Consider the following 18,421-nt stretch of genomic DNA (forward strand, 5'->3'; position numbering starts at 1 on the left):
CTCTGTCATTTTATGTATCTCCATGTTTCTTATGGAAGCCTCAATACCCTGGAAATGCGTCAGGGGTAAGAGGGGAGACAACACCATCTTCTCCATCTCCATCTTAGCCTAGTCAAGCCCCTGAAGGTCAAAGCAGTAATATAAGTAATTTCTATAAAAAATAATGGCCATAGTAGCATCTGCTATAATATAATTATGAATACAATCATGTTTCAAAAAATATTGTCTGAAAGAGTGAGATGGAGCCTAGAAAAATGATAAAAAAATTTACAACGTACCAGACATTCTATCCCTGTGATACAGACAACTTTTTAAAAATTACAAAAATTACATGGCTCTGCATGGAAGACTAATATAAAATGTCCAAACTGATCATCTTAGCAAGCGGGGTGGAGTTATCTGATGCAGTGACTAGCATTTATCAACTGCCAACCTCATGCCAGCCACGGGCTGGCAGGTTATGAAGCTGGGGCAGGTCTGCTTGTCACCATTCATAGCTGAGGGGTGGAGGATCCGGAGGTTAAATGACTTGACCATGCTTGTATAGCTAATAGATGGCAGAGCCCTGCTTCCTCTCCAGACTTGTCTGAATCTGGAGCCAGAATTTCTCCAACCACTCCCAACATGGGTTTTTGTCAGACCTCAAAGTCAACCTGTCATAAAACAGGAGTCCTTTTGTGCTGTAGCATAAACTCAGAAGCCAGTACTTTGGTACACTCACTATATCACCTTCTGACAAGAAATTGTCCTGTCATTATACTATAAAAATAATTGTAGGGCTGAATATGGTGGCCCATGCCTATAATCCCAGCACTTTGGGAGGCCAAGGCAGGAGGATCACTTGAGCCCAGGAGTTTGAGACCAGGTTGGGCAAAAGAGACCTCGTCTCTAAAATAATAATAATAATAAACTAGTCAAGGAGGCGCTTGTGGTCCCAGCTACTCAGGAGGTTGAGGCAGGAGGATCTCTTGAGCCCAGGAGGTCGAGGCTGCAGTGAGCTGTGGTTGCACCACTGCACTCAGCCTAGGTGACAGGATGAGGCCATGTCTTAAAAAAAAAAAAAATTGTGATGTTCAGGTATTTGGACCATGATTCCAGGCTCAGAATCTTAAGCCAGCTTTCGTCTTGGGTATTCAGGGGCTCCAGTGCCTAACCCAGAGCTCATCCCATTGCAAAACATCAACACAGAGCTGTGTTTACCAAAGGCTGGGGCGGACCAACAGTTACTCACATTGACAGATTCTTTGCCGTTGAATTTGACTCGGATCCTTGGCTCCTGGATGACATCCAGGTTGAAGCCTGTGATGGTCAGGGGTGTGTGGCCACTGGAAACAGGCAGAGGCTGGGTTAGGTAAAAACCCCCTCAAGTCTGGCATGGTGAACCTCCACCTTAGCAAACCCTCTCATGAGCCAGACTTGGGTTGCAGGGATCATGCTGGGTGGCTTCCAGGTGCATCCCTCCCACCTTCTGCCTCACCTGGCAATGCTCCACTCTGGCTCGATGCGCTGGACCCGAGGGTCATCTATGTACTCAAACTGCAGGTTGTTATCCACACGGGCTCGGTCGACACTCACAGAAACAGGGACTGGGCCAAGGCCATTGGATGATGGGGGTGAGACACACACGATCTCACTCATTGACCTCCTGACAGGGAGACAGAAGGAGGGTTGAGAAGAAAGGCATGGGCAACAAGAGGTGCCTACCGGCTCGACAAGGGGATTTCCTTGGTCTGGGGGTACGGCCACAGAAGTGTTCTCTCATCCTTTTATATTCTATACGATGGAACACATCCCGCTTCAGTGTAGATCAGTGCTCCAGTGGATTGGGAGGTAGCAAATTGGAGAAGGGGGTTAGAAAATGAGGGGCTTCCGGGCACGGTGGCTCACGCCTGTAATCCCAGCACTTTGGGAGGCCGAGGTGGTTGGATCACCTGAGGTCAGGAGTTCGAGACCAGCCTTAACATGGAGAAACCCCATCTCTACTAAAAATACAAAATTAGCCAGGCATGGTGGTGCATGCCTGTAATCCCAGCTACTCGGGAGGTTGAGGCAGGAGAACTGCTTGAACCTGGGAGGCGGAGGTTGCGGTGAGCCGAGATCGTGCCATTGCACTCCAGTCTGGGCAACAAGAGCAAAACTCCGTCTCAAAAAAAAAAAAAAAGAAACAAAATGAGGGGCAGGGATAGGGTTTCATTGACTTTGGGGAACGCCTCTTTTCTGGATTTTTCTAGAATATAACTATTTAGCCAGTGCTTAGAATCTGGTCAGGCAGTCAACAAATATTCACTGAGCACCTACTGTATATAGCAGTGAATGCAGAGTCCTTGCCCTTGTGGAATATCCAGTCCAAGAAGGCGATAATCAAGTAGATAATCAAGAAGGATTATCAAGTAGATAATCCTGGGCAAACTGGGTTCTCATCCATGGATTCTTTCAGAATTCTCTACATCTTCAGGGCTAGGGGAGTGCTGGCAAATGGTAGGTGTTCAATTTTTTATGTACAGAGGATGCCCTGAACATAAGTCTGTGCTTTCTAAGAGCTGTGGCTATGCAATCTCTGTTTCTCAAGTCACCATAGTGAGGACTTAATGAATGCTTGATCCTAGCGGTGACTGGGGAGCTCCTAGGAGCCTCCTTCATCTGGTGTTCTCATGGCCCTCACTTCTCATTATTTTTAGAAGTATCCAGCCCCTTTCATATATGGGATATAAACTGACAAGTGGCATTTATTTCTCACAGTGACTGGTATGGTATTTGGGTCTAGGTGTAGCAAATAATATGGAGGTGATGGGGCAGGCCTATGAATGAACATGCACAGTAACATGTGTACAGCACGTGTCCCAGATGTGCAGTCTTCTGGTGGGCCTTCAAGTTCATCTCACCCGTAGAACTCGCAGGTCTGGTTGCCCAGGTAGACTGCCACACTGCTCCCAGCCCCAAGGTAATGGCCGGTGATGGTTACCATAGTGCCTCCGGACTCCGGACCTCGGATTGGGTTGAGTGACAGCACAGAAGGGTTCTTTGGAAAGAAGCGGAGAAATGACTACAGCTTAGGTTTTGTCCAAAAGGATGGACCACGGTTAGATCTAAAGATGGGAGAGACTGTTTTCATTCTAGGCATGGTGGTACTTGTCCTGTCCTTTTCAATCCTAAATGCTCACTCTGCTTACCCCAGAGGTGAGAACCTTTCTAAGAATCATCTCTGGGCATGTCCGGGAAGGCAGAAGAGCCACGTGCTGAAATTAATTAACTCCCCAGAGTCTCATGCTCATAACAATGAAGGGAAAGCAGAGGTGACACTGACTAATCTATCAATTAGTTTACAAATTGAGAACAATTTGAAAATGCTTTTCTATCTAGAGCCTGTACTGATTTTTTGGGCACAAAATCGATAGGGCTGAATAAAGCGTCCCTGCCTGGGTTGGGCCACCGAGAGGCTAAAGTCCTCCATTAATGGCCCATGCACATGCCCTTCTGTCCTTCCCTAAGCATAAGAAGGGCACAGCAGGGCACCTGGTGCAGAAAGCTGTCAGTAAATGTTAAGATGGCATCTCAGACCCTCATCAGGAGGATGGTGCATCACTGGCTAGGGCTTTCTACTAAGCTCACTAAGTAGTAAAATTCAGCCTGAAGCTTCAAAGAAATGTCTAGCCTAAAATGCATCAGGCGGCTGACCTAAATCAGAAAAGAATTGCTTCTGCCTGGAGGGCAGTGGAGTGGAGTGAATTGGAAAATGCATTTAACTGAGCAACTATACAGGCATGAATTCTAGTTTGCACCAGCCATTCATCCACTGTGCATCCTGAGGCAAGTTTTCAGATCATTCTTTACTCCTCTGTCAAGTGAGGAGGGTAGGCTAGATTATCTCTAAAGCCCCTCTCAGCTCTGACTTTCTCCGGATTGTCAGAGTGCTGACATTCTCCCCAGCTAGTTCTCCTGCCTTTGCTTCTAACACAAATGCCCACTGCCCCTGCCTTGCCTTGGGTAAGAGATGGAGTAGGTTGGCTGCAGATAGGGCAAGGTACTCTCCAATCTGAGAGAGAAGAGTATGAGAAAAAGGTGGAGATGCCAAGATAAGAAGGCAGAGGCTAGAAAACCTGAAACAAGCAGTAAAATGCTTTACAGAGAATAGAATTTTGTGCTCTAAAGATTTTTTAAAACTCTCAGCAAGGCTGGTTTGACCCCATCTGCTAGTGTTAATGCCTTTTAATGAAGTACTCCATGTAGCAATGTAGGTAAGTGTCAGAAAAGAGACTTCAGGGCTGAAGAAGCCAGGTTATTGATTCAGTATGAATATAGCCCCGCTTGGCTCCAGGGCCCCAGAAGCAAGTTATTGATTCAGTATGAATAGAGCGCCATCACAGAAAAAAGTCTTTGCAATTCGACTACCTGTTGCCTGCGCATAAAGAGATGTTTTCAAGTGTGAGTGTGTGAGTGTGTGCGTGTAACTATAGTAGCATACAGAGTGACTCTGGTGGTCCTGTGCACAGATACACAGCCCTGCCAGATTTCAGTGACTCTTCTAAACTCCCACTTAAAATATCCTTGGCAGAAAACAAAGCATGTGGATAAATATAGACTTATTTAATTAGGTCCCTCAGGCTATGCATCCTCATTAGGCTAGAATCAGACTAAGATATTACATTGGTGGGACAAGAGGCAGTCCCTCCCCGCCCCCAGTCTAGGATCCACTTTCTAAGAAAGGCTGGATTTTGCCTTATTTAGAACGCTGACCTGTGGCCCTCTGGGACTCCTAAGACTCCACAGCTTTGTTAATCGCAGGCCCATCTCATCCTGGAAAGACAGGCTCTGAAAGTAGCAAGACCAGAAGCTGCCTTATCTGGAGGGTCCCTTTTCTCCTTCTTGGTCTGCAAGAAGCTTGTTGGTAGAGGGGAGTGGGGGCTTCCTGGGAGGAGTCTGGAGCATGTGAGTGCCCTCCCTGGGCACAGGCACCCGGCCCTGGACCCAGTACTCACCACGAAGGTGTACTGCTGATGGGACTTGGTCATGAACTCTGGCTTACACTCGCCAATGCACAGGCGCACCGGCCCGGAGGTGGTTCCCACGAGGGCATGGCCCATCTCACAGACAATCCTGGGGAGAAGGCAAACCTTCTGGTGAGGGGCTGGGCAAGGGCTGGCATCCCTGCCCGCTTGCTCTCCCAGTCACGGCAAATGAGTCATCACAGTCTTGCAGTAATGCCAGACCAAGAGAGCTTGGTCATCCATCTTGCTGTGTGACCTTGGGTACAGTGCTTTCCCTCTCTGGGTTTTGGTCTCATCTGTATGGTGTGAAGGTTGAACTGGATCATCTCTACAGCCCTATGTGCCTCTGATATGCTCTGCTGCCTAATTCTGTGGTTCCCCATGCCGAGTGCGGTGCCTAGCATTGGGTAGGGACCCAGAATTTGTGGAATAAAGGGAATGTCCAACAGAGTGATCTAAGGGCAGCAATCTAGCTGACGTTTTCTCCTATGTAACAAGCCGACATTGCTACGCTCCCTAAAGGAGTGGGTGAGGGCGTGTTTACCAAGCCGATTCAATTGTGGTTTGCTTCCTGTAGTGAGTTTTTAAAAGGGGAGAGATAATCTGGTGAGACAGTGAGAGCTCAAAGAAGGAGCTCCCTGCAGAATGGGAGGGGTGGAGTCCTGCAAAGGGGTGGGAGCTGGACGAGTTCATTAGGCCAGCAGGTGACACTGGCCTTTCACTTCATCAAGGGCTGAGTGCACCCGGTAGAAGAGGCAGTGACACGGCCTTGAGTGAAAGTCAAGTCTCACACTAACGGGAGAGCTGGAGGGAAGAGGTGTGCAGCCCTGTCTCTTGAGCTGCCCAGATCAATACCCCTAGTGATGACTTCCCTGGCGCCTGAGAGCAGTTACACAAGCACATTTAGATACTGGTTGCTTTAGCCACGGTAGCCTTCTAGAAAGGGTGGGCAGCTGAGGATGGGGAGAGATGAAGGAATCACGGACTTGGGGAAACTCTTGCCTGGAATGTTCGGGCCTCGGCTGGATGGGAGAGGGCCCTGACAGTTTAGCAAAAAAGACCTTGGGAACAGAGGGAAGGATTTTTCCTTTCCTCCCAACATCATTTCGGAGGTTCAGAGCAGTCTGGTGCTGCTAGTAAGTTTGCTTAGTGGGAAGTCAGAAAAACAGACCCCATCTCCACTAATCCCCAGCATTATCCTGGCACGGTGGGGAAGATCCGTGTTTAACCGAGCGATGCTTATCTCAACAGCTTCTCTAGGAAGGAAGGTAACTAAACAGAGATTTCATTTCGATGTAATAAAACTTGCATTAAACAAATACGCTGCATGCTCACACACACGGCACGCCACTGATCTCCATCTCCTTCATAACAGTTAATCCCAAATAACTACTTTCACTCCTGGCGAATATTTACTTAACATGCAATAACTGTCTTATTATGTTTAGCATATTAGATTCAACAAGAAAGTACTGAATTCATATGGAAGAATAGTCTCTTTTCCCTTTCTCTATGAATCAATCAATTAATTATGAACCCGAGTAAACATGATAGTGATGATCAATTAATATTTTACACATAACTGTCTCCTGAAACCCCATTAGGGGAGCATTCGAGAAGCTCAATTTAAGGTACCGTGTGGTTATCTTCATGCTGCTACCTGCGTGTGGTTAACGACTCTCCCATCCTGTTTCCTGGGCCCTGGCAACCTGCTGCTGTTTCAGGTTCCTGACATCCTGCAAATGATGCCCAGTATGCTCAAGGAGCTCCAGGGGAGGATCAACTGGCTATTGTGGGCAGTGTTGGGGGAGAGGAGGGAAGAGAGCAGGAGGAAGCAGGTACGTTTCTCTCCCTCTCTTCTAATTAGGGTTTGCTTGCTACTCAGTCATCACCCTCGGACACTCTGCTGGAGTGATCTTAGAGAAGAAAAGGAGGAAGAAATCATCACAGGCTTGAAGTTAAGGAAAAAAGAAATAAGAGAACATGTGAAGGTCATGGGCAGCATGGAAATGTTCTTCCCTGGGTCCTGGGTCTGTGTAGGAAAGGAGAAGGCCTGGAACAGTCCTGGTCAGTTGCCCCTGTGTGGAGCTAATGATGGGCCCTTGGCACACTGTCTCTTCTAGGACATTTTCCTGCTTGGGGCTCATGTTTCAAAAGAAAAGCAGTATATTCAAGCACCCAGGAGAAGAGTGATGACTGAGAGGTGGATGCCACCCAAGTGTCCAAGGAGGGGCACCTGTAGTTGGAAAGGCAGGATGCAGGGGTCCAGGGGCTGTGCTGGGGAGGAATCAGAGCTGGCCATGGGTCGCTTTTCTCGGGCATCGGCTGAGCCCCCTTCTCAGCTGTGGAATGAGTGTGGAATGAGTGGGCAGAGGCCTGTGGTTAGCAGTGGGTTGTAGAAAAGGGTCTGGGCAGGAAGATCTGAGAACTGGAGAGTCCTAAGAAAATCAGGCAGCATTGCAGACAAACTCTAATCACCTCAACTCTTCTTCCCTTTCATTCCTGGGACCCAGTGCCTGCAGGCAAGGGTGGAAAGGGCTTGAAAGTATTTGTTGCAGGCACTTGTTATTTGAGTTCAGGAAGATAAGGAGTTAAAGGAAGAAGCTAGGGCAGCTGCAGGGAGTGGAAAGGGTTATATTGTGGAAGGAGCATTACGCCAAAGCAGATTCTAGACCTTAATAATAAGAACTATAGTTTACTGATTCTGCCAGGCAGTCTACAAGACAGGATCTCATGCCATCCTCAGGCTCTGCTACAGAGCGGGTCTTATCTCCATTGTACAGGCAATAAAACTAAGGCTCAGAGATGCTAAGTGACTTATCTATGGCCATAATTCTGGTAAGTGGCAGAGCCCTGATTCAAATCCGGGTCAGCTCGACTCCAGAGCTCACGCTTCTGACCACTCCCCTCTACTGCCAATAGATTTAGTGGGATGCTCTGTACATCTTTCAAGGAAGGGACAGTATGGATATGGCAGCAATGGTAGAGGTGAGGTTGTTGGCAGGGGGTGGTGAGAAAGGCTGAGCTGGGTTCCTCAGGTTCTAAGAGCTAACCACTTGTCCCCTCTACCTTCTTGGTTGTAGACAACCATAGGCAGTGGTGTGCCCACTACCACCTCCTCCAAGTCTTGCAAGTCAGCAAGATTGGCTGATTTCTTGTGGTTTGATTTCTTGAGGCCTCTTGCCTTCCCTGTCTCCTCCCTGTGTCCCTGGTGGCTCTGGGGTCCCTATGTACTGTTAGGAGACAATAGCTGGAGATGCCTAGATTCTCTCCTTATAAAATGGGAAGTTGAACCAAACAGCTGTCCAGCTTTGACATCTGAAGATCTGACTCCTCCTGGTGCCAGGGGTCTTCCGGAGGCACCTTAGTGCCACAGGTAATCTTTACAATGGGAGCTGCAGATTCCATGGGCATACCATTTACTGGTTTGGACATCCAAAGGACCACCAAAGCCAATGTAGAAATCATCTATTCCTAAATATCTATTTTCCAGATGAGATGTTTGAGGAGCAGGGAGCAAAGTAACTCGCCCAAAGTCACCTGGTTCATCCACAGCTGAGCTAAGGCTTGAGCACCAGTCTCCTGAAAGGCAACCCAGTACCCTTGCCCATACTACACCACCTACCATAGACTGGCATAGATGGTGCCTTGCTCCCTGGGGCAGCAGCACACACACATCTCACATCCACCCCACAGTGGCTGAGTTCTCAGGTACAGCAGATGAGAGGGAAGCAGCCTGAGGATCTGAGGGGAATCTGCCCCATGTGGAGCCCCTGTCCCAGGAGGGGCTGAGCTGCAGCCTCAACCTGCATCCCATGGTCCAGGAAACTTCCTGTGACTGAATCATCCAGCCCTCCACAGACCTGTGGGATGCTGATTGCAGGACTAAGCGGGGCCCTTTAACCAACATTAACCTAATTGCTGAGTGATAGATGGCACGGCAAAGCATATGGTGAATCATTACCGTGCTGGCGAATCCTGCCCGCGCCCGGGACTCTGCACCAGGCTCTTTTAGCCAAATTCATCTCTCACAGACATCTGTAATGATTGTGCCTGCTGCTCACTGCCCAGGATGGAGGCTTTAATGATGTTAACAAACTCTGAAACCTCGGGAGTGGTAACGAGCCTGGCACGGCTGGAAACCAGGGCTGCATCCAGCGAGGCATGGGGCGTGTTCTCTGCCTCCTGCCTACCCCATACCTGAGATGGTGGTTTTCTGGAGCGACCACCAGCCTCTGCAGGAATGCATGGGGACCATTCCCCTCCCCACACTCCTTTCATAGCCTCACTTGCAGCTTCTCTCGACACTTTCTTCCCCATGGCCCTGGGTGCGGGGTGAGTGCAGTACATTTCATTTCATAAATAGAACTGAAATTCCTTACATTTGGGCAGCACATTAGGCTAATGAAGGTCACAGAGATTGAACAGCTTGCTAAGGTCTTGAGGCTGGTCAGTAGAGGAGGCAGGTCTAAAACACGGCTTCATTCCAAACCTCTTATGATTCTGAGGACCAGTTTCCCAGGAATTTGCACTTCTCAGCTAAAAGCCTTACCTCCCACCCTCACCCCATACCCTAGCCCTTTCCTTTGGATTCCTGTGGCATCTCACCAAGTTGGATACAGGTCCGTATCCAGGGGCCCAAGGGAGGTCCTTGAGGTTGAGGTGGATTTGGGGTCATGTAACTGAGCACCTTGCCCAGTCTGGCAGGGGGCAGGGCTCTGTAAAGATGGTCTGCCAGGAGGCCTTCTGTGGGTGCCCCGGCTCCTGCCACAACAGCTTTCACCTCTTTTTTGGCTCAGAAGCACTATTTGCTTCCTTTCCCTTTTTCCATCTTCCTCATCTCTTTCCTATCGGCTCAGCCAGCCTTTCCTCCAGGACTCATTCCTTGCAGGAATAAGGCTGTCATTGAAGGATCAGACCTGAAGGATCTGAGCAATCAGGCCAGCTCTTTCTTCTCCCCTGCTGTGGCTGGCAGGCATCACACTGCCCTCAGAGTCTGGGAATTCACCCCTTTGGACTCTGACCCTTCTCAGGGCCTTGCGAGAATCATGGCCTCTGAGCCTCAGAGCTACACACGGATTCGTGGAATTTCGGACTGCTCCTGTCCAGGAGTTGTGCGCCATCACTGTTATGGAAGGGAAGTAGCCCTGCATTAGGGGTCAGGAGACTCGAAGTCTAATTCTGCCTCAGCCACTTATGCCCTGAATGAACTGGGGAAAGTCACTTCACTTCTCATGAGTCCTTTGCTCTCTGCTGCTTTGCAGAATGACAATAACAATACTTACCTCTCAGAGTCCTTACCAATTAAAAATGAGATAGTGGATGAGAAAGTGCTCTGTTAACTGCAAAGTGCTGATGGAAGATAAAGCGATGTCATTTTTACGGTTGCCACTAAAGGCAGGCTCTGGCGGGAGGAGTGGTGGATCAGAGGAAACAACCTGACCTGGCAGAGGGTTGAGAGTAAGGGAAGGAAGTCCCTGCCCCAAAGTCATGCTCTTGCTCATGCTCCCAGTACCCCCTGCAGAGCTGTGTTCACAGTGGAATCAGAATGGCTTGACCCAACTGTCCTGATAAATCACGCAGAATGATGTGGCTGCTTCCTGCTTTCTCGTTTGGAGGGGTAGCCTCCCCTTTTCCATCCTCCTGCCCCCAGCTCCGTGCCCACCTCCTGCCCACCAACTCCACAGCGGGCTGCCACTGCCAAACGAACACCCCAAATTGGAACATATGTCACTCCTGGAGCCCCGTTCGCCTGTCCGCCACTACATGCCTATTTTCTAATTTCCAGCTGACATTTCCCTTAGTGAAATAAATGAATTTGCTCCGGCGGAGGCCCTGCTCAGATTAAGCTGCTGTCAGAGCCCCATGCGCCAAACAAATTGTTGCCCGCAGCCCACCGTGCGGGATGCATTCCAATGGGGGCTGGCAGGGGAAGGGCTGGGGGAGACGTAGGAGGAAACGCTCAGTCACACCGGTGGGCAGGCAAAGACTGAATGAGAGACCGTCAGGGCCGGAGCCCTGATGCCATAAGAGCCAGGGAACAGGGAATCAAACAGAATGAGACCACCTGAGGGTGGAGGTGAGGGAGGAGGGGGCTCTGGGGAGGCTTCTGGGGCAGGTCCATAGGAGGAGAAGGTAATGGGAGATGAATCATGGAAAAGGCCCAGGGAAGGGAAAGGGGAGAGTCTCCAGTCTCCACTCTGAAGCTCCCATGGGAAAAGGGCCGGCCAGGGCAGACTCACTGCTCAGCGATGATGTATTCCCCTGGGAGGGGCGTGCAGGGCACCCCAGCCACCTGCACATGGTGGGCGATCTCGGAGAAGTCCAGACCCAGGTTCACGCCATGGATGGTCACTCGTGTCCCTCCTTCCGGCGGTCCAGACACCGTCAAAATCTGCAGTAGGAAAATGGGATTAAAATTTCGGTTGGCCACAGGGAGAGAAACAGCAGCGCCCTTCCCCCTCCCCCAGGGAGGTTTAAGAACCTATGGGCACCAGGAATTCTGGTGAGAGACTGTGTTTTGTCCACTTTTTAGGTTATCTTGGATCTTGACATCATGTTCTGTTTTACACTGCTTCCTCGGTTCTTTAGGTCATTCATTCATTCATTTACTTATTAAAAAAATTATCAGAAAGAATACTAGACTCAAGGCAGGAAACCATGGTTTGAGACGTGTCTCTAACTCACTAGTTGCCTGATTACGATCAGTCACATAACGTCTCTGAACTTCAGTTTTCTTAGTTGTGAAGGAGGTATAATCATTTCTGCCAACCTCGAAGGGAGCTTGGAAGAACCAAATAGAAGGTGTGCTAGGGAGCACTTTGGAAACCAGAGGACTTTGTAATTGTGACAGTGTTATTATTGCCCCTGTTGTGTCCTAGAGCCTGTTGGGGGTACAATGATGAATATGACAGGAAATTTGCCCTTATGAAACTTAGAGTCAAGGAGGATGAGATAAAGGCAGTTCATGAATACCACTGATTTGGGGTATACAGGGGTAAGACAGATACAGAGGGAAAGCAGTGGGAGTGCGGGGAATAGAGTTTAGGTGTGGCTGCAGGGGAGATGATCAAAGATGGAAAGTGCATTTGACACTGTTCTGCAAAAAACATCCTATACACATGCTAGGACCAAGAAGAAATAACTTTAGGATGTTCCAAATCTTTGCTGGCTTACTGTTAGCAAGGATTGCTTATTTATTCATTCCTTAATTCAGCCCCCGAACACTGGAAACAGAATAGCAGAATCCGGGTCTCTCAAGACATAATACAGTTCTATCTGGGAACAGACCAGGCTCTTGGAAAAATGCAGCTCTTTGGGACCCAACAGATCCCAGTGAGTAAGTTCACACTTTGTGGCCAATAGTTATCTGAAGCAGGAAAAATAATTAGAAGTGAACTCAATCCTAAATAGCAGAGGAACATAGAATTTCATAACTGGAAGGGATCTCAGAGTATCTTATTCTAAGATCCTTACTTTTCACAGCAAGATGCATGAGACCCAGAGAAGTCAGGGATATATCCAAAGTTTTGAACAACTTGTATACACAGTTGTAAAAAGGTCACGTGTTCTTTTTACTACATCCTAGGGAGGGCAGGATGGAAGAAGGAAGAAGCAAAAAAAAAGGGGACTTGATGAAGATCGAGGGTCCACTAGAATCTCTCAGAAGAGGATACCTGGGCAGAGCCATAGCCTAACTGTTTTTGGACACTTCTGGACAGCCTCCCTCATGACCCTGTATGTGCTGGTGGAGTGTCTGATGGTGTGGCAGGGTCAGCGTACCCGGGGGTGGAGATGACGGATGAGTACAGGTGAACATGCTGTCGAGAGATATGGAGACCCTTCTTATCTCATTGCTTCTCGGCAGGTGCACTGCTCCCTTCCTGTGATGTGGGCACCCTGAATTGTGCTGCCAATTCAGCCACCAACCACCAAGTGATAGTGAGAGAGAAAAGATGCTTCCTTCCCTCACTGCCTGGCTGATATGCTGTTCAGACTCCCAGTCTCTTGGTAAGTTGGCTGCAGAGCCGGGACTTGAACTCAGACCTCCTGCCTGTCTATCCTCCGTAGGACAAAGATGGTTCTGCCTCCTTCCCTCTGTCCCATCCAGGCCCTGAACACTCTTATCTGGAGGCTCATTTTACCCAAGTCACCTTGTCTATGGCTCTGACTCCCTTGTCTGAAAATAAAATATCTCCCTTATGAATAAAACTAAACAACACACATGAAATGAATCAAGGGAGATATAGTCAAGGGGGCTCAGAGGTGTCTCTGTATGCTGGGGGTGAGGGAGGGAGAAGGAAGGACAACTTGGAGAGGAAGGAGCTGGCATGAGGAACTGACAGCCACTATAGCTCTTCTGTCCCTGGACTCTAAAAATATCCAACAATAATCCATCCTGGCTGTTCCAGTCTCCCCTGGCATGGTTTCCTCAGGGACCTGGGACTCCTAGGCTCTGGGAAATGCATACTCGTTAATGAGAAACCGAAAGGGCTGCTTCCTTACCTGCTGCAGGAGAGCATCCATAGGAGACAATTTGCTTTTAGTTCCTGGTTCTCTTTTAATCCACTTGGAATGAGCTTCACCAGCCCCTCCATCCCCTTCCCTAGCCACCTGGATGGCATGAACCCACCTACCCAAAGGAACTGACAAAACAGTGTTGATTGGTTCTCTCTCCTTCCCCTACTTTTATTTCTTAAAAAACATTCTTTTGCTCGCTGCAGTTAATTACAACCTTTCAGAAAAACTGTGAAATGAAATCTTTCTGGAAAGCCTAAAAATATTTCTGTCTTGCAGGTAGCATGTGGGGACTGCATTGTGGATCCTCAGCGGCACTGGCAGCTTCCACGGGGTAGCTTCCTCCTGCTGGTAAATCACCGCAGTGCTTCCCTTCCAACATTCAGGGATCAGTGGCAGACACATGGTTGTGGCCACTGGGGTGCTGTAGGGTCTATTTGCTAGCACAGAGCTGCTCAGAAGCATAATTCAGCTTATATTGTTTAGAGAAGAAGACTTTTTTGGGGGGCAAGTTACTAGCAAGTATTACAATCTTGGCATGAAGATACAAGTGAGATAGGTAGTTCCAGCTAGCAGCTGGGGGAATCCAAGTCAGGAGAATCAGTGTCCTTGTGGGTCATTAAACCAGGTCCACGGGGCTTGGAAAGTGCCTGGGGAGTGTAGTGCCTGGGGACCTCTTTATGGAGGTCTTCTTTCTATGCTGTGTACCATGCTGCCAGCACCCAGGGTAGGTGGCAAGGGAGTTCAGGGGACAATGAAGCAACTATCATGCTCTGGGGCTTACAGGAGACACAGCTTATAGCTTCCTTGCTTAAAGCAAAACTGACACGTAAAATCCTGAATTTCCAAAACATAGATGAAGTGGTGATTATCTGATTTGCAAGTGGATTCCCAAGGCCTCCATTACTGACGACTTCCAAATCTATATGGTTGGCGCAGGCCCCTCTCCTGAGCTCCACAGCCATATATCCAATTGCTACTGGGCATCTCCACTTCCCCATTATGTCCCTCAGGCACCTCAAATTTTGCCATGTCTAAAAATGAACTCTTAATTTTTCCTCCTCCTACCCCCAAGCCAATTACCCTCCCAGATCCTCTTTCAAGGTTAATGGACTCACCATGCACCCAGCCAGGAATTCTGCAAGCACCTTCAACTGTTTCTTTCTCTCATCTACCACGAATAATAAAGTCGCCAGGCCCTATCGGTTCTGACTCCCAGGTGTCTTTTGAGCCCATGTGTTCCAGAGTAGGTGTTCAGCAGGGCTCCATCATCTCCTACCCACACTAACCCCAAGGGTTTGCATGTAAATCTACTTTCCAATAGCTGCCAGGGTGACCTTCACGAACACATACTTGACCAGGTTACCAGTCTCTTGCTCTAAAAACCTTCCATGGCTCTGGCCATTGCCAAGGCAAAGTCCCTAATTCCTAAGGCTGGCCTGGCAGGTGTGGTCTTTCTGATTCTGATCCCTTTTACCCCTTCTGCCACACTTTCCATTCAATAGCACGTCATTCATGTCCTACCCTCTCAGTGGTTCCTTTCTACATCACGCTCTTTAAAAATCTCTGAGCCTTTGGACATGTTACCCATTCACCTCCAGCTTAAAAATCAGAGTGGCTCAGGGTGGAGGTCTGTGTGCAGAGTGCAAAGGAACAGAGAGAGGCACCCTGTAGAAGGCAGCTTCTGTTGTGTGAAGCCTTCCAGGCAGCTGAGAATGAGTCTAAGGGCCATGCCATCTCTGGTGGGCCCAGGAAGCAAGGACCCTGCATCCTGCCTTCTGCATTTCTTCTTAGGATCAAGTACTTGAAGATGGCCAGGGAGAGGAGGCTTGGTGACAAAGAATTTCTTCTCCAGAGAGGGAGTGAGCAGGATCTTGCAGGACACCACCTCAGACCAGGAAGCCGCAGGGTCCCAATCCCCCGACCCCCACCAGCCCTGCCCAACACACACAGAGACCATGTCCCCAGGGCTCTCTCTTAAAAGCAGCTTTTGATTGCAGGGCACTCAGGTCTGCATTCCACAAAGTTGGCTCTCCTGGAAGCCACGTCTGGCCTTTCTATATGGATCTATACAGGGGCAATTTGGCTGAATCCCCAGCTACTGCTTGCAGGACTCTAAGCAAGTTCTTCCAGATCTGGATGGAGCTGAGAGGCTGCAGGGGAGGGGAGAGCTCATCTCCCACAGAGGTGAGGATGAGAGGCTGTGGTGGAGTCATATGGAGTGCCCCAATGACAGAAGGGAAACCAAAGTATGGCCAGCATGTTAGGCGGATCCATGTCTTGATCAGTTTCAGATAGCTCTATACTGCTGGCTACACTCAGGTAGGGGAGAAAGACCATCTGATGCTGGGAGAGTGTCTGTAGAAGGAAGAGAGTAACCTCTGGAATCAGACAGGCCTGAATTTAAATACCAGCTCTGACACTTACGAGTTATGTGACCTTGAATCTCAATATCCTCATTCACAAACAGATAATAATGCTTGCCTCACAGGGATGATGTGAAGATTAAGTGAGATAACATTTGGAGAGTTCTTAGTATGCTGATTTAGAGAGTAGGTCTTGATAATTGGTAATCTCCTTCCCTGCACCTCTGTCTTTGTAGATGACTAAACATGGGATGTCAGAATTGGCAGGGTTAGAGGTGATGGAGGACAACACATGGATGAGGGAGCTCATCACAGATGTTGGCGTGACCCAGGGTGCAAAGAGCTGCTCATGGGCCTATTGGAGAATGCCCGAAGCCTGAGCTTGGGCAGAGAGTGGTGACGCTGCCACAGTAGGGCCCTGGCTTTGGTGAGTTCTGTGCCCTGCACAGAAGCAGATTCAGAGCCAGACATCATCCTTTCACCCAAAATAAATTTGGAAGAACACTGGCCCTGTACAAGACGTTCTTTATTATTTCCTCCCTCCCTTCTGGCCATTTCTTCTTTCCCTGGCTATCAGCCATTCTGGGGTAGGTGCAGCATTCCACAATGAACTCAATTAATTCTTTCAGGGAAGTACTTCTGAATGAGACACCCACACAAACAAATGATTTGACAGTTTGGGGTATGTGTGTGTGTGTGTGTGTGTGTGTGGTGGGGAGGTGGAGAGAGGGGGAAGGGAAGTGAAACGTCAAATCAGCAGGGAAGATCTTTGGATACTGACTCATTTGAGCCCCATGCTTTTCACCCCATATTATACTGTGGACTAGAAGTCTATCTGAATTCTCCCCATGTGGACCTCAGAAGTGAGAGCTAGAAGAAGGGGACTGGAGAAAGAACATCCTAGAAGCAGCCTGCTGCTGTTGAGTTGGGGTGAAAGGGGTCACTGAGGCTCTCCCCTCTGTGCTGTGCTGGCACTGCCTGTGTGCCCTTCCTCTGCCCACCCCTCACACTTGGGACCCCCCAGAGTCCTGGCCCTGTCCTCTTACGGACTACAGTCTTGTCCTGCAAATAGACGTTTTGGTCAATGATGGACCATATATACGACGATGGTCCTTTAAGATTATAATGGAGCTGAAAAATTCCTACCACTTAGTGGCATTGTGGCAGTCATAAGTTGTAGGAAAGCCTAGGGAAGCATATACAATTATGTACAGCACATAATACTTGATAATGATGCTAGATGACTAGGTTATTCGTTTACGTACTTACTATATTTTTTATTGTCATTTTAGAGTGTATTCCTTCTACTTATTAAAAAAAAAAGCTAACTGTAAAACAACTTCAGGGAGGACCTTCAGAAGAGATTCCAGAAGAAGGCATTGTCATCATAGGAGACAGCAGCTCTTTGCGTGCTATTGCCCCTGAAGTTCTCACAGTGGGACAAGATAAGGAGGTGGAAGACAGTGATATGGATGGTCCTGACCCTGCGTAGGCCTAGGATGATCTGTGTCTTTGCGTCTTAGTCTTTAACAAAATAATCTTATAAAGTTAAAAAGTGAATTTCAAAACTAGAAAAAAATCTTACAGAATAAGGATATAAAGAAAGAAAATATTTTTGTACGGCTATACAATGTGTGTGTTTTAAGCTAAGTGTTGTTACAAAAGAGTCAAAAGGTTAAAAAGTTAAGTCTATAAAGTAAAAAGTTGTAGTAACTGGCCGGGCGCCGTGGCTCATGCCTGTAATCCCAGCACTTTCGGAGGCCAAGGTGGGCGGATCACCTGAGGTCAAGAGTTTGAGACCAGCCTGACCAACGTGGGGAAACCCCGTCTTTACTAAAAATACAAAATTAGCTGGGCATGGTGGTGCATGCCTGTAATCCCAGCTACTCGGCAGACTGAGGCAGGAGAATCGCTTGAACCGGGAGGTGGAGATTTCAGTGAGCCGAGATAGTGCCACTGCACTCCAGCCGGGGCAACAACAGTGAACTCCGTCTCAAAAAAAAAAAATTATTTTTTGTAGTAACTAAAGTTAATTTACAACTGAAGAAGAAAACAATTTTTAAATTAATTTAGTATAGCCTAAGTGCATACTGTCTTTACAGTTTATGGTAGTGTACAGTAATGTCCTAGGCCTTCACATTTACTCACCACTCACGGAACTCACCCAGAGCAACTTCCAGTCCTGCAAGCTGGAAATGGTAAATGCCCTAAATATGGTGTACCATTTTTAATCTTTTACATCATATTTTTACCAGCCCATTTTTATGTTTAGATACGCAAGTACTTACCATTGTGTTACAATCGCCTATGGTGTTCAGGACCAGTCACATGCAGTACGGGTTTGCAGCCTAGGTGTGTAGTAGGGTACACCATCTAGGTTTATGTAAGTACCCGCCATGATGTTCACACAAGGATGAAATTGTCTAATGACACATTTCTCAGAATGCATCCCCATGGTTAAGTGATGCATGACTGTACATGTGCTCGCTGGGAAAGCTCAGGGGCCCCCACAGCTATAGGTTATAAAGCCTCTATGCATTTGACGTGCTGCTC

The 18,421-nt window shown here is 48.3% G+C and overlaps 1 protein-coding gene across 1 annotated transcript in view; it reads right to left on the reverse strand.

Annotated features, from left to right (window-relative positions):
* Window positions 1-18,421, reverse strand: part of LOC105484884 (plexin A2) — a 217,468-nt gene that overhangs the window by 22,859 nt on the left and 176,188 nt on the right. Inside the window, exons 13-17 of the mRNA XM_011746981.3 lie at window positions 11,228-11,379; window positions 4,977-5,094; window positions 2,883-3,019; window positions 1,478-1,645; window positions 1,232-1,325 (exon numbers count right to left, since the gene is read on the reverse strand). Of these exons, the coding sequence (XP_011745283.2) occupies window positions 1,232-1,325; window positions 1,478-1,645; window positions 2,883-3,019; window positions 4,977-5,094; window positions 11,228-11,379 (669 nt within the window). The remainder of the gene's footprint in view (window positions 1-1,231; window positions 1,326-1,477; window positions 1,646-2,882; window positions 3,020-4,976; window positions 5,095-11,227; window positions 11,380-18,421) is intronic.

The sequence above is a fragment of the Macaca nemestrina genome, chromosome 1 (assembly GCF_043159975.1).
Source record: "Macaca nemestrina isolate mMacNem1 chromosome 1, mMacNem.hap1, whole genome shotgun sequence".
NCBI lineage: Eukaryota > Metazoa > Chordata > Mammalia > Primates > Cercopithecidae > Macaca > Macaca nemestrina.